General features: G+C 44.7%; 1 protein-coding gene across 5 annotated transcripts in view; it reads left to right on the top strand.

Moving 5' to 3' along the window:
• Positions 1-13,811, top strand: part of LOC139546988 (double-stranded RNA-specific editase 1-like) — a 192,198-nt gene that overhangs the window by 141,105 nt on the left and 37,282 nt on the right. For all 5 annotated transcript variants that reach the window (XM_071356001.1, XM_071356004.1, XM_071356000.1 and 2 more), the window contains one exon: positions 12,383-12,457. In XM_071356001.1, coding sequence (XP_071212102.1) covers positions 12,430-12,457 — 28 coding nt within the window. In that variant the 5' untranslated portion in view covers positions 12,383-12,429. The remainder of the gene's footprint in view (positions 1-12,382; positions 12,458-13,811) is intronic.

The following is a 13,811-nucleotide window of genomic DNA, read 5'->3' on the forward strand; positions in this document are numbered from 1 at the left end:
AAATACGATTTGAGAGAATGAGGCCATACACACACTCGTACACACACTCGTGCACACATTCATGCACACACACACACACAGCAGCGGGCCCCTTGCCTCTAAATAGCTGTCAGTGCATGCCTTTGTAAACTTTTTTTTAAACAATGTTTTTATTCTTGCTTCAGGTCATACAGCCCAATTCGCACTCCTAGACAGACAAACACACACGCGTGCGCTCTCTCCTGTGTGTGACTTTTGTGACTGAACAGTGAGCACCGATACATCTGGCGACAGCCCGCGGAGAGCTCAGAAGAACTCATAACTTAGCCCCTCACCTTAGCCACACACACACACACACACACACATCTGCCCCACAGGCACAGTGCGTATATCATAAATCATAGCTGTCACAGGTTTTACAGCTCCCTCTGAAAAGGGGAAATGGAGGATGGCGGCAGCCACCCAGCGCCCTTGAAGAGAGAGGGAGATCGAGAGAGAGGGAGAAAGATATTTTTTAGGTTTTGATTGAATCGGCAGGAGCGCAGTTGTGTGGTCTTGAAGAGATACACAGTCGACTAATGTGGTGAAATGATGGATACTACATTACTCCCCTTTGAGCGAGGTACCTGACAACATTTCAACCATGTTGGTTTTGCCAGATTACTAACCATCCTATGGGGGTGTCATGTAATACTGTTGCTTTGTACCGTCAACTATTACTTCTATCCCATGCATCAAGTGTTCTATTCATCTCTTATTGTCTTGTTTTGCAAAATTAAAATGCAGGGTTAGTGTTGAATTTTCACCCTCTTTTAAAGCTTTACATCACTGAGAAGGATGAGAGCAATCCCTTCCTGCTCTATGGGACACCTAGGTCAGGTGTGAATGTCCAGCTGGCACCTGCAGCTTGTAGCAGGGCCTCCTACACGCATTTGGAGATCTACTCTTATTGAAGTCAAATTGGTGTTGGCAGGCTAATTCAAACAGGTTATTGGTCATTAGTGAAGCCAAATTGAATAATGGAGTCCAAGATGGAGGTTTGCGTGGGGGATACGGTTGAGCTCTGCGCGCGAGGGCGTGTGTGTGTCCGTGTGTGACGGGGGCACGACAGCGGCGATGTTAGGGCGGCCACGCTCCTCTCCCCCATACCCCGGCCCATCAGTTTCAATCCGGCAAAAACAACAGGCCCCCCCCTCTCCATGAGAACCCCAGTTCATTAGGCCCCCGGTGGCCCCACACGTGTACCCCATTATGGTGCATTAGCTGGTCACCGTCCTGGGCAACTGGACCGAGATAGAAACTGGACAGCGAGGAAGAGCGATGGGCTTGAACATTACAAAATCCTGACTGGTTCACTTTCAAATTATTTTACAATTACCTCCTTTCTCAAAGTAAATCACTGATCCGCCATGGGTTTGATTGACAAAAAGATATTGGATAAGAATCTAGAAAAATTGCCGTCGCCTATCAAATAGCACAAGTACCATGATCAAATCAAACTTTATTTGCCACATACAACAAGTTTAGACTTCACCGTGAAATGCATACTTACAAGCCTTTAACCAACAGTGCAGTTCAAGAAGAAGAAAATATTTACCAAGTAGACTAAAATAAAAAGTAATAATAAAAAGTAACACGATAAGAATAACAATAACGAGGCTATATACAGGGGGCACCGGTACCAAGTCAGTGTGCGGTGGTACAGGCTAGTTGAGGTAATCTGTCCATGTAGGTGGGGGCGAAGTGACTATGCATAGATAACAAACAAACAGCGAGTAGCAGCAGTGTACAAAAGGGAGGGGGACAATGTAATTTGTCTGGTGCCTATTTTTATGAATTGTTCAGCAGTCTAATGACTTGGGGGTAGAAGCTGTTGTGGAGCCTTTTGGTCCAAGACTTGGTGCTCCGGGTCCATTTGCTGTGCAGTGGCAGAGAAAACAGACTGGAGTCTCTGACAATTCTATGGGCTTTCCTCTGACACCACCTATTATATAGATCCTGGATGGCAGGAAGCTTAGCCCCAGTGATGTACTGGGCCGTTCGCACTACCCTCTATAGCGCATTACGGTCAGATGCCGAGCAGTTGCCATACCAGGCGGTGATGCAACCGGTCAGGATGCTCTCGATGGTGCAGCTGTAGAACCTTTTGAGGATCTGGGGACCCATGCCAAATCTTTTCAGTCTCCTGAGGGGGAAAAGGTTTTGTCGTGCCCTCTTCACAACTGTATTGGTATGTTTGGACCATGATAGTTTGTTGGTGATGCGGACACCAAGGAACTTAACACTCGACCCGCTCCACTACAGCCCCGACGATGTTAATAGGGGGCCTGTTCGGCCCACCTTTTTCCTGTAGTCCACGTTCAGCTCCTTTGTCTTGCTCACATTGAGGGAGCGGTTGTTATCCTGGCACCACACTGCCAGTTCTCTGACCTCCTCCCTATAGGCCGTCTCATCGTTGTCGGTGATCAGACACTGTTGTGTTGTCAGCAAACTTAATTATGGTGTTGGAGTCGTGTTTGGCCACGCAGTCGTGAGTGAACAGGGAATACAGGAGGGGACTAAGTACACACCACTGAGTGAAGGGGCGGTAATCATTTAGGCAGGTTACATTCGCTTCCTTGGGCACATGGACTATGGTGGTCTGCTTGAAATATGTAGGTATTACAGACTCGGTCAGGGAGAGGTTGAAAATGTCAGTGAAGACACTTGCCAGTTTGTCCACCCATGCTTTGAGTACCCGACCTGGTAATCCGTCTGGCCCAGCGGCTTTGTGAATGTTGACCTGTTTAAAAGGTTTTGTTCACCTCTGCTACCGAGATCGTTATCACACAGTCACCCAGAACAGCTGGTGCTCTCGTGCATGCTTCAGTGTTGCTTGCCTCGAAGCGAGCATAAAAGGCATTTAGCTCGTCTGGTAGGCTCGCGTCACTGGGCAGCTTGCATCTGGGCTTCCCTTTGTAGTCCGTAATAGTTTTCAAGCCCTGCCACATCCGAAGAGCATCAGATCCGGTGTAGTAGGATTCAATCTTAATCCTGTATTGACGCTTTGCTTGTTTGATGGTTCGTCTGCGGGCATAGCGGGATTTCTTATAAGCGTCCGGATTAGTCTCCCGCTCCTTGACAGCGGCAGCCCTAGCCTTTAGCTCAATGCGGATGTTGCCTGTCATCCATGGCTTCTGGTTGGGATATGTACGTACAGCCGTCATCGATGCACTTATTGATGAAGCTGATGACTGAGGTGGTGTATTCCTCAATGCCATTGGATGAATACCGGAACATATTCGAGTCTGTGCTAGCAAAACAGTCCTGTAGTGTAGCATCCACGTCATCTGACCACTTCCATATTGAGGGAGTCAGTGGTACTGCCTGCTTTAGTATTTGCTTGTAAGCAGGAATCAGGAGGATAGAATTATGGTCAGATTTGCCAAATGGAGGGCGGGGGAGAGCTTTGTATGCGTCTCTGTGCGTGGAGTGAAGGTGGTCTAGGATTTTTTGCCCCCTGGTTGCACTTGTGACATGCTGGTAAAAATGTGGTAAAACTGATTTATTTGCCTGCATAAAAGTCCTCGGCCACTAGGAGCGCCGCTTCTGGGTGAGCATTTTCTTCTTTGCTTATGGCCTTATAGAGTTGGTTGAGAGCGGTCTTAGTGCCAGACCTGAAGGAAGGATGTGTTTTAGAACAGTGTCATTCATTTATTTTAACTGTTGGTTCATTTTAAGAAATGAATTCTGTCTGTGTGTCTCTGAGGTTTTAGAAATTATTTCAAGTATTTGCTTTTGACCCAGACTGTCTCTCCAGTCTTCACTCCAGAGCTAATCTGCTCCATGTGCTGTAGTGAGGACTGAGTTTTGTAAAACTTAGAGGGAGAGTGTGTGTGTGTGGTGTTAATAAGAGAAACCCCAAGTGTTTTGAGAGGTTAGTGTGTCTGTGCGTGCGTGCGTGCTTATACCCTGCTCTCACTCCTGACCAGCCGCTCCATGTGACCTGTGAAAGGCAATCTCACATAAAACCATCAAATAAAAAATTCATATTGATACTCTTTTCTCTCTGACTCTCAGTTTTTGGTGTAAGATGACCCCTATTTTGCTGTTAGAATACACATGTGGATGTATTTCTTGGGGGAAGAAAGTTGTTTTCCCTTATTCCGGGAAACTTTTGGATAGAGATTTAGATTGAACAGTGTCTTCTACTGGTTTGCTTATGTGGTCGTGGTAGATTTGTATGGAGCAGTCTGTATTGGTGTTTCTCTGTCTATGGTCCTGAAATAGTCCGTTTTGTGAGCCTGTCCGGGTGTGCAGTGGATATTTTCAGTTTCACTAGTGTGCAGCATGTTTGCTTGCGCATTTGTTTCTGTGTCTGAGTGTTTACAACAGGCGCAGAGCTGCCGAGCAGGCCTAATTCCTTGCTCGTCTCGTGTCTCCTACATGCTGTGGGCCTGTCACACCAACATGTCTGACCATTGGGGATTCGAAAATCGATGGCAGGCTTTCTGTATGAAATGTGCTCTTAATGCAGTTTGTGTCGGTGAGGATTCCTTCAGTGCTTCGGGCTTAAGTCAGTGTTGTCAAGCTTTTAAAGGCAGCATGAAAGAAACACTAAAGAGAGAGCTCCTCCAACACGCAGTGGCTGAGGCACATCTTGAATGGCTTTTTGAGTGGCTTTTTTCCGTCCGAAAGGCTGGGTTGTTTTGATTTACGGTGGGGGAAATTAGTTGGAGGGAGAGGTTATGGATTCCCATTAGAAAGTGGCATTCACTAAGTTCCATGTCAAATCAAATTGCATTTGTCACATGCGCCGAATACAACTGGTGTCGACTTACCGTGAAATGCTCGCTTGAGAGCCCTTCCCAACGATGTAGAGTTTAAAAATAATAGTAACACGAGGATATAATATAATAAAATACACAAGAATGGCGCTATATACGGGGAGTACCAGTACCAGATCAATGTGCAGAAAGAGGTAGATATGTACATGAAGACAGGGTAAAGTGACTAGGCATCTGGATAGATAATGATAAGGTATTTGAGGTAGATATGTACATGAAGACAGGGTAAAGTGACTAGGCATCTGGATAGATAATGATAAGGTATTTGAGGTAGATATGTACATGAAGACAGGGTAAAGTGACTAGGCATCTGGATAGATAATGATAAGGTATTTGAGGTAGATATGTACATGAAGACAGGGTAAAGTGACTAGGCATCTGGATAGATAATGATAAGGTATTTGAGGTAGATATGTACATGAAGACAGGGTAAAGTGACTAGGCATCTGGATAGATAATGATAAGGTATTTGAGGTAGATATGTACATGAAGACAGGGTAAAGTGACTAGGCATCTGGATAGATAATGATAAAAGTCAAATAAAGAACAGAGTAGTAGTAGCAGCAGCAGCAGATGTTGAGTGTAAAAGTGTGCCCCGTAGCTCAATCGATGTAAAGAGCAGGCCATTTAGGGTGAATTACGAAGTGGTGCTTCACTGAGGGAGAGCCCCTGACCTGAGCACTCATGTCACTGTACAAATAAAAAAACAATCAAATTGTCAGTAGACCAATTGACCAATCACAAGCCACAAGCCCTGTCAGAAGCTCAATCAAAAGACAACACACTTTCATTTGACCAATTACACCCATGGCACTGCCAATGCTCCATTAAGGCTGTTAATAATGCATTGTGGTTACAGGTTGCAGACATTTTTTTGCTCCTGTCCATAGAAATGTATACATTGACCTTTTTTACTTTATGGATGGTAAGTGTAAATTGCAGACTTGTTGGACTTCACAGAATACTTTGCCTGTTGCACTGGACAGAAATGTACTTATTTTCATGCACCTCTGCCTTCATGCTATCTTTTTATTACCTAAGTTACTCCCCCCCCCCCCCCATCACTCAACCTCTACCAGCGTTTGGCTTGACTGTTCACCTCCCACTGCCTTTCAAGGGCAGGCCTATCCTTATTTTTTTAGGAGACATAATGATTCTCTTGTACCTAGAATAGGATTGCATTTTCTGTTTCTCTCCTCTCCTCTCCCTCTCTCCATTCGCCCTTTCCCTGTTCCGGCGGCTGCAGCTCCCTCCACGGAAGCGCCGTGCTATCGCTCCACCGCAGCGAAAGCGAGGGATGAAAGACAAATCAAAACACCTTATTTCCCTCAGGCCCTCACGCCGTCGAGATTGAATTTGAGTTTTCTCATCTTCTTTCTCATCTTTTCTCACCCCCCTCCCTCCCTCACCCCAACCATCCATTGAAATACTTCTGAAACCAGCCCCTTTCACAACTGGTGGGATATGGTATTGTTTGGCGTAAGGAATAAAGAAGAGGAGCACACATCTACCAGTGCAAGACCTCTAACCCGATAGTAAGAATCTAATAATCATACGCATAATCTACTGGTTGAGCTTGAACGTTGAACATCTTTAGCGTTGAGACTGAAGGTTATGACCCAGAAGTCAACGTTGTTCTTCACTTAAATTGATATGGCAATCGTTGTAGTTGTGTCGCCGTCGTGTCAATGTCAAACAAACTTTCTTACTTCCCGTAGCCAGAGTGGAACACTGACACGACACGCTGATCGCTGACACCAATTTGCGCCCAGCAATTTTAATGCTAAAGAACACCCTATTGAATCATAGGAATTTGGAAGGAATCTCTCTCTTCAGTATGAAAGTTGAGACCTGGTCAGATCAGTGGGGGTAAAAGTACTCAATTGTCATACTTGAGTAAAATTACTTATATTAAGCAAACCAGATGGTATAATCTTCTTAGTTTTTTATTTATACCCCACCAAAAATTGTAACCCAATTTTCATCATATCCCATTGGTAGTTAGTCTTGTCCCATCGCTGCAACTCCCGTACGGACTCGGGAGAGGTGAGGGTTGAGAGCCGTGCGTCCTCCAAAACACAACCCTGCCAAGCCGCACTGCTTCTTGACACACTGCGCACTTAACCCGGAAGCCAGCCGCACCAATGTGTCGGAGGAAACGCCGTACACCTGACGACCGTGTCAGCGTGCACTGCGCCCGGCCCGCCACAGGAGTCGCTAGAGCGCGATGGGACCTGGATGACGCTGGGCCAATTGTGCTTAGCATCATGTCTGAGTGTGTCCCTGGCTGTCCGTATATTTTAAAAACAAGAACATCAAGGGGCCTCCCGGTCGCGGCCGGCTGTATCGAACCAGGATCTGTAGTAACGCAGCTAGCACTGCAATGCAGTGCCTTAAACCGCTGCGCCACTCGGGAGGGCCCTTGATGTTCTTGTTTTTAAAATGTACGGACAGCCAGGGACACAGTCAGACATTATTTACAAACGCAGTATTTGTGTTTAGTGAGTCCTCCAGATCAGAGGCACTAGGTATGACAATACTTTATATGAAAAGGTACGTGAATTGGACAGTATTGCTGTCCTGCCTGAGCATTCAAAATGTAACAACTACTTTTGGGTGCCAGTGAAAAATGTATGGAGTAAAAGAAACATATTATCTTCAGGAATGTAGTGGAGTAAAAGTTGTCAAAAATATAAAAAGTAAAGTTGTTTTTTGGGTTATCTATACTTAAGTAGTAGTTTAAAGTATTTTTACTTCAGTACTTTGCACCACTGGTCAGGATGCTCCTCTCTAAATCGATTACTTTTTTTACAGCCACTGACCCATGTGGAGCAAAAAAGCAGCTGGTTAAATGCGGCCTCTGTGGATTGACTGTGGGCAAACACTGAGGCCAAACAGATGCAGCTGTGCTAACACTGGGTCTAAGCAGGGCTGAGCTGGCCATCCAGCACTCTGGTACCCCGGCCTGGCACCCTTCATCTGGCTACTGAGGCATAACGTGATGCCACTAATACCCTAACAAGACTTTCCCCCCAGATCATCGACAGACAACTTATTAGTTAGTTGGGCTGAATGACCAGACAGGTCTCTGGTTCTGCCTTTGTTGTGTCCTTGGCCCTAACTCACCACTGGATTTTATTTGTCCTTACAGCTTCGTTTTTTATGGATGCTGTAGATGCACTGGCCTTAGATTGGAACAGATCTCACGGCTGCTTACTGATTCATGAGCGGCTCGTGAGCGAAGCGGTGAAACGGCTCCGAGACCTCCATAATAAAAAGCGACGGGCGCACGAGCCAGCCTAAATGGGCGAATCTCGAAACCTCTAATCGCCAAAAGAGGCATTTAGCGTTCAAGCCTTCGGGTGAAATAGGGTACAAGGTGGGGAGGTGCAGGGTGGAGGGGAGGATGGGGAATCATTGGACGAAGGAAGGACACCTGGCTGGAGTTTGACTTGGCTACCTAAAACATATAATCCCTCCTACCCCCACCCAACTAACCCCCTCACAACTGCCCCTTTTCATTTTCAATCATAGGACTGAATATTAGTCTTTAATAGGGTCATAATTGTGCTAGCATATTTGCTGTCACCCACCATTAGCCACGATTAATTAGGCCATTTAATTTAGCTTAACGTGTCGGTCATGAGGAATGGTGCATGGGAACAAGGCAGAGAGATGGAATCAGCATAATCTGCTCCCCGTCATCATCACGCGCTCTCTCTCATTGGGTTCATCATGATCTCGGCAATCCTGCTTCACTTTTACTGTAGTTTCAGGGGGACCAAGCTGTTAGACCGGCACGTGTGTGTTAATTGCGTGTGTCTCCTGTTCCGTTCACCTCTTGACTACTAGGATGTTATTTTAAAAGAGAAATTCTCATCGACTTACTTCGCTAAAGGGCTGACATGAAATGTTCTATGCAATGATTTTTTTCTAGTTGTCGAAGTTCTAGTCTAAGTGGTTCAATGGAAGAACGACTGTTGTACACATGGCCGTCATAGTTTCTACATATGTTACATACTATAGCTGCTCAAGAATAAAGACCAGTACATTGGACCTGGGAAAACAGAAAATATATCCCCATAAGAATGTGATTATTAGCAAAGAGCATTTCTTTCTAGGCCAGAAACAAACTACGCACACCTTTGGGTGTTCATGTCTGGGCCTGGATCTGGCCTATGTTCAATACCAACATGATCAACACTGCTATTTAAGACTGGAATTGGAAAGTTGATATATGTAGAATTATCTGTTACTTCTTGGTAAAAGATTCAAATAATTCATCACATTTGGTAACAACCTAATATAAAATTCAACATAAATTTAACAGGTTCTGAAAACACAGTATCAGTCAAACGTTTGGACACCTACTCATTCAAGGGTTTCTTTCTTTTTTTACTATTTTCTACATTGCAAAATAGTAGTGATGTCAAAACTATGAAATAACATATATGGAATCATGTAACAACCAAAATAGTGTTAAACAAATCAAAATATATTTTAGATTTTAGATTCTTCAAAGTAGCTACCCTTTGCCTTGATGACAGCTTTGCACACTCTTAACCAGCTTGAGGTAGTCACCTGGAATGCATTTCAATTAGGTGTGCCTTGTTAAAAGTTGTAGAATTTATTTCCTAATGCATTTGAGCCAATCAGTTGTGTTGTGACAAGGTAGGGGTGGCATACAGAAAATAGCCCTATTTGGTAGAAGACCAAGTCCATATGGCAAGAACAGCTCAGATAAAAGAAACGACAGTCCATCATTACTTTAAGACAAAGGTCATTCAATACGGAACATTTCAAGAACTTTGAACGTTTCTTCAAGTGCAGTCGCAAAAACTATCAAGAGCTATGATAAAACTGGCTCTCATGAGGACCACCACAGGAAAGGAAGACCCAGAGTTACCTCTGCTGCAGAGGATAAGTTCATTATAGTTAACTGCACCTCATATTGCAGCCCAAATAAATGCTTTTCAGAGTTCAAGTAACAGACATCTCAATATCAACTGTTCAGAGGAGACTGTGAATCAGGCCTTCATGATTGAATTGCTGCAAAAAAAACACTACCAAAGGACACTGTTACGCACGCCTCTGAGAAGTGGGAACGCAACACCCTGCTACAACTCAACTCCCCGTGAAGTGAAAAAGGTATGGGCTGTAGGTGCGAGTAAGGATGACACAAAAGCAGAATTTACTGTTTACTAGGATTTATTTCCTACACGGTAATATGGGGAAAAGGGGCTGGACGGAACCAAAGCAAAGAAAGTAAATATCAAAGCTCCCCCTCTCCTATCTAACCTGCCTACCCACTACTTACCTAACTTAGCACCACCTGGTGCCCTAACCAAAATACAGGGGGTGGTCCGCCCAGGTCTTACCTAGTGTACCTAGACAGTGAATATACTACGGGTATATGTATGCCCGCGGGCCTCTTGCCTAAACACTCCCTAAGTGCCTTCCCCTTCCCCCCCTGGGAACAAATGAAACAGAATAATTATTAACAATTTCACAAACACTCAGAAACACAGGACATCAATGAGGCTCTGTCAGACTGAGCAACAAACTCACAGAATATACCAACTGCTCCCAGCAACAACTAACACAGTAAATTACCCCAAAGCCATCAGCCTCCTCTCTCAGCAAATATCTCTCTCACAATCAAACTCTCTGCATTCCTCAGCCTTCAATGATCTCACCCTGCCTATCCTCTCTCTAATAATCTTTCTTCTGAACAGAACACTGGCTTTTATATCTTCAGGTGGCAATAGTAATTATAGTCAGCTGCTTCTTGATGAGGGGGCGGGGTCAGCTCTCCAATCATCAATTAGCCATTGAGTCGACCAATCAGCTGGTTGGGGAGAACTCAGGAAGCTATCTCCTGAAACACACACACTCAAATACAAAAGCTACAACACAGAAACTGGGGAACGTAACAGACACCAATAAGAAGAAGAGACTTGCTTGGGCCAAGAAACATGAGCAATCGACATTAGACCGGTGGAAATCTGTCCTTTGGTCTGATGAGTCCCAATTAGAGGTTTTTGGTTCCAACTGCCGTGTCGTTGTGAGACGCGGAGAAGGTGAACGGATGAACTCCGCATGTGTGGTTCCCACCGTGAAGCAGGAAGGAGGAGATGTGATGGTGTAGGGGTGCTTTGCTGGTGACACTGTCTGTGATATATTTAGAATTTAAGGCACACTTAACCAGCATGGCCACCACAGAATTCTACAGCTATACGCCATCCCATCTGTTTAGTTGGACGGTCATTTGTTTTTCAACAGGGCAATGACCCAAAACACATCCCCAGGCTGTGTAAGGACTATTTGACCAAGAAGGATAGTGATGGAGATGCATCAGATGACCTGGCCTCCACAATCACCCACCTCAACCCAATTGAGATGGTTCGGGATGAGTTGGACCGCAGAGTGAAGGAAAAGCAGCCAACAAGTGCTCAGCATATGTGGAAACTCCTTCAAGACTGTTGGAAAATCATTCCTCATGAAGCTGTTTTGGAGAATGCCAAGAGTGTGCAAAGCTGTCATCAAGGCAAAGGGTGACTACTGTGAAGAATCTAAAATATATTTCAATTTGTTTAACACTTTTTTGGTTACTGCATGATTCCATATGTGTTATTTCATAGTTGATGTCTAAACTATTATTCTACAATGCATAAAATAGTAAAACAAATAAATAAAAACCCTTGAATAAGTAGGTGTGTCCAAACTGTTGACTGGTACTGTAAATATATTTGTTCAATGTCCCCAGAGTAATACATATTGAGTGCTTTAACAGTAGATCATTTCCCTCTTGAGATAGTTAGGGCTCACAGGCAATCCTCCAGTACAACTGTGTGTTCTTGATGTATGACTTAAAGATATCAAGTATGAAAAGATATCAAGTATGATCGCAGTAGAAATCTCAGGATAGATTCCAGGTCTTTCCTTGGTGACTGATGGCCAGACACCGCATTCACCTGCAGAGAACCATCTCACGCAGATACCAAGTGCATGAACCCAATTCTGCTCACCTAGAAATCCACCGGCTTTGCTGTACGGTACAACTGTTCGTGTACTGTAGTGCATTTTCTACCGCCGGATAAATGGCTGTCTGTGTCACGCCCGGCTAAAAGGCATGTCCATGTCAATGGCTGTATATCTCCCGGCAGGCAGCTGGAAATGAGGTCTAATCGGACGGATATTAAAGTCACAATACACTGCTTCCGACTATTACGGCCTGTCAGCACCGGGCCCCCTCTCCTCTCTCGCCCAGATTAGTATTCACCTCTGAATATTTATACACTCACCGTAGGCTTAACCTGGCTGTGTCATTTTCCTCTCACTGCACTGGTCGTGGGTATGGGTGTGTGTACATATGAATATCTTGATTTATTTTTTTTATACACTTTCAGCAGCCGCTGCCCGACTAGGGAAGGAACCCAGACATATCCCCCCCACACTTGGTCCCCTCTATTATAGTTGTACGTGTTTGTGTGTTCACATGGGCACGTGTGTTATTTGTGGTAGAGACATCTAGGTTGAGTTTGACTGACCGTCCCTTCTTCTCGTGTTGCTCTCAGGTGGAGCCGGAGCTCGGCAGCCCCGGCCCCAGCAGAAGCTCTTCACCATGGACGTGGATGAAGAGGAGAACATGAGTGAGTGTGTCCGTCTCTCTCTTTGTCCAATTGTCTGTCTGCCTGCGTCCATTTGTTCCCTTACCGGATCCCCTGCTTAGACACACACACACACACACACACACAAAGGACATACACAAAGGACATACACAACGGACATACACAAACTACAAGCACCACACATACGGAAACCTCACTGCAGAACTCCATAAATTCCTTGGATTGAATTTATATTGCTCTATGCACACCCTTTTAAAAAATGTCATCCTCACTCACACATTCAAATTTAATTGGACATTTTGGGAGGAATCTGAGCCCTGAGCTCCATCCAGCAGCCGTGCCTATGAATGAGTCTCTGCCCTAGATCCCCACCTCTCTGAACAGACAGAAGAAATGGCTGCCTGGTCTATCCCAGGATGAAATGCCATTGTAGTTTCCCGTACCGGTTTCACGCTGAGGGCTTGCTGACAATGTCACCTTCATTACAATTGGCCGATTTCTGTAAAAAAAAATCCAAAACGCCAGCAACTGGCTCAAAGCAGAGGGGGACATTTCATGGAGTTTTGATACTGGGACTATTGTTATAATTTATCTCCAGGTTAGTTGGCCACTGTAAAGATGGCTACAAAACAGATTACTTTGAGCAATGGAAATGTGTAATTTACTTGAACACCAGGAGGAGTCCATCATATTTGTTTGTTCCTCAAGTATGCTCACATTCATACCAGCTGGATTCCAGTTTGAAAAACAGTGTTCGGAACATACCCACTGATATTCTCACTGACATTCAAAACACGTAAAAGCGTCAAAATAATATCAAGGTACTCCACTGAAATCGACGAGACATTTACATTTTATGTAGCTGTACTGAAATTAAAGTAATTAGGCCTTAGTATAAATTGACTCATCAAAAGTCAATTTTCACTGAGTGTACGAAACATTAATAACACCTTCCTGATATTGAGTTTCCTCAGAACAGACTCAATTCGTCGCGGTATGGACTCTTCAGGGTGTCGAAAGCGTTCCCCAGGGATGCTGGCCCATATTGACTCCAATGCTTCCCACAGTTGTGTCAAGTTGGCTGGATGTCCTTTGGGCGGTGGACCATTCTTGATACACACGGGAAACTGTTGAGCGTGGAAAAACCCTGCAGAATTTCAGTTCTTGACACAAACCGGTGCACCTGGCACCTACTACCATACCTCGTTCAAAGGCACTTAAATCTTTTATCTTGCCCATTCACCATCTGAATGGCACACATCTACAATCCATGTCTCAAGGCTTAAAAATCCTTCTTTAACCTGTGTCCTCCCCTTCACCTACACTGATTTGAAGTGGATTTAACACGTGACATCAATAAGGGATGATAGCTTTC

This window comes from Salvelinus alpinus, chromosome 20 (genome assembly GCF_045679555.1).
Source record: "Salvelinus alpinus chromosome 20, SLU_Salpinus.1, whole genome shotgun sequence".
Classification (NCBI taxonomy): Eukaryota; Metazoa; Chordata; class Actinopteri; order Salmoniformes; family Salmonidae; genus Salvelinus; species Salvelinus alpinus.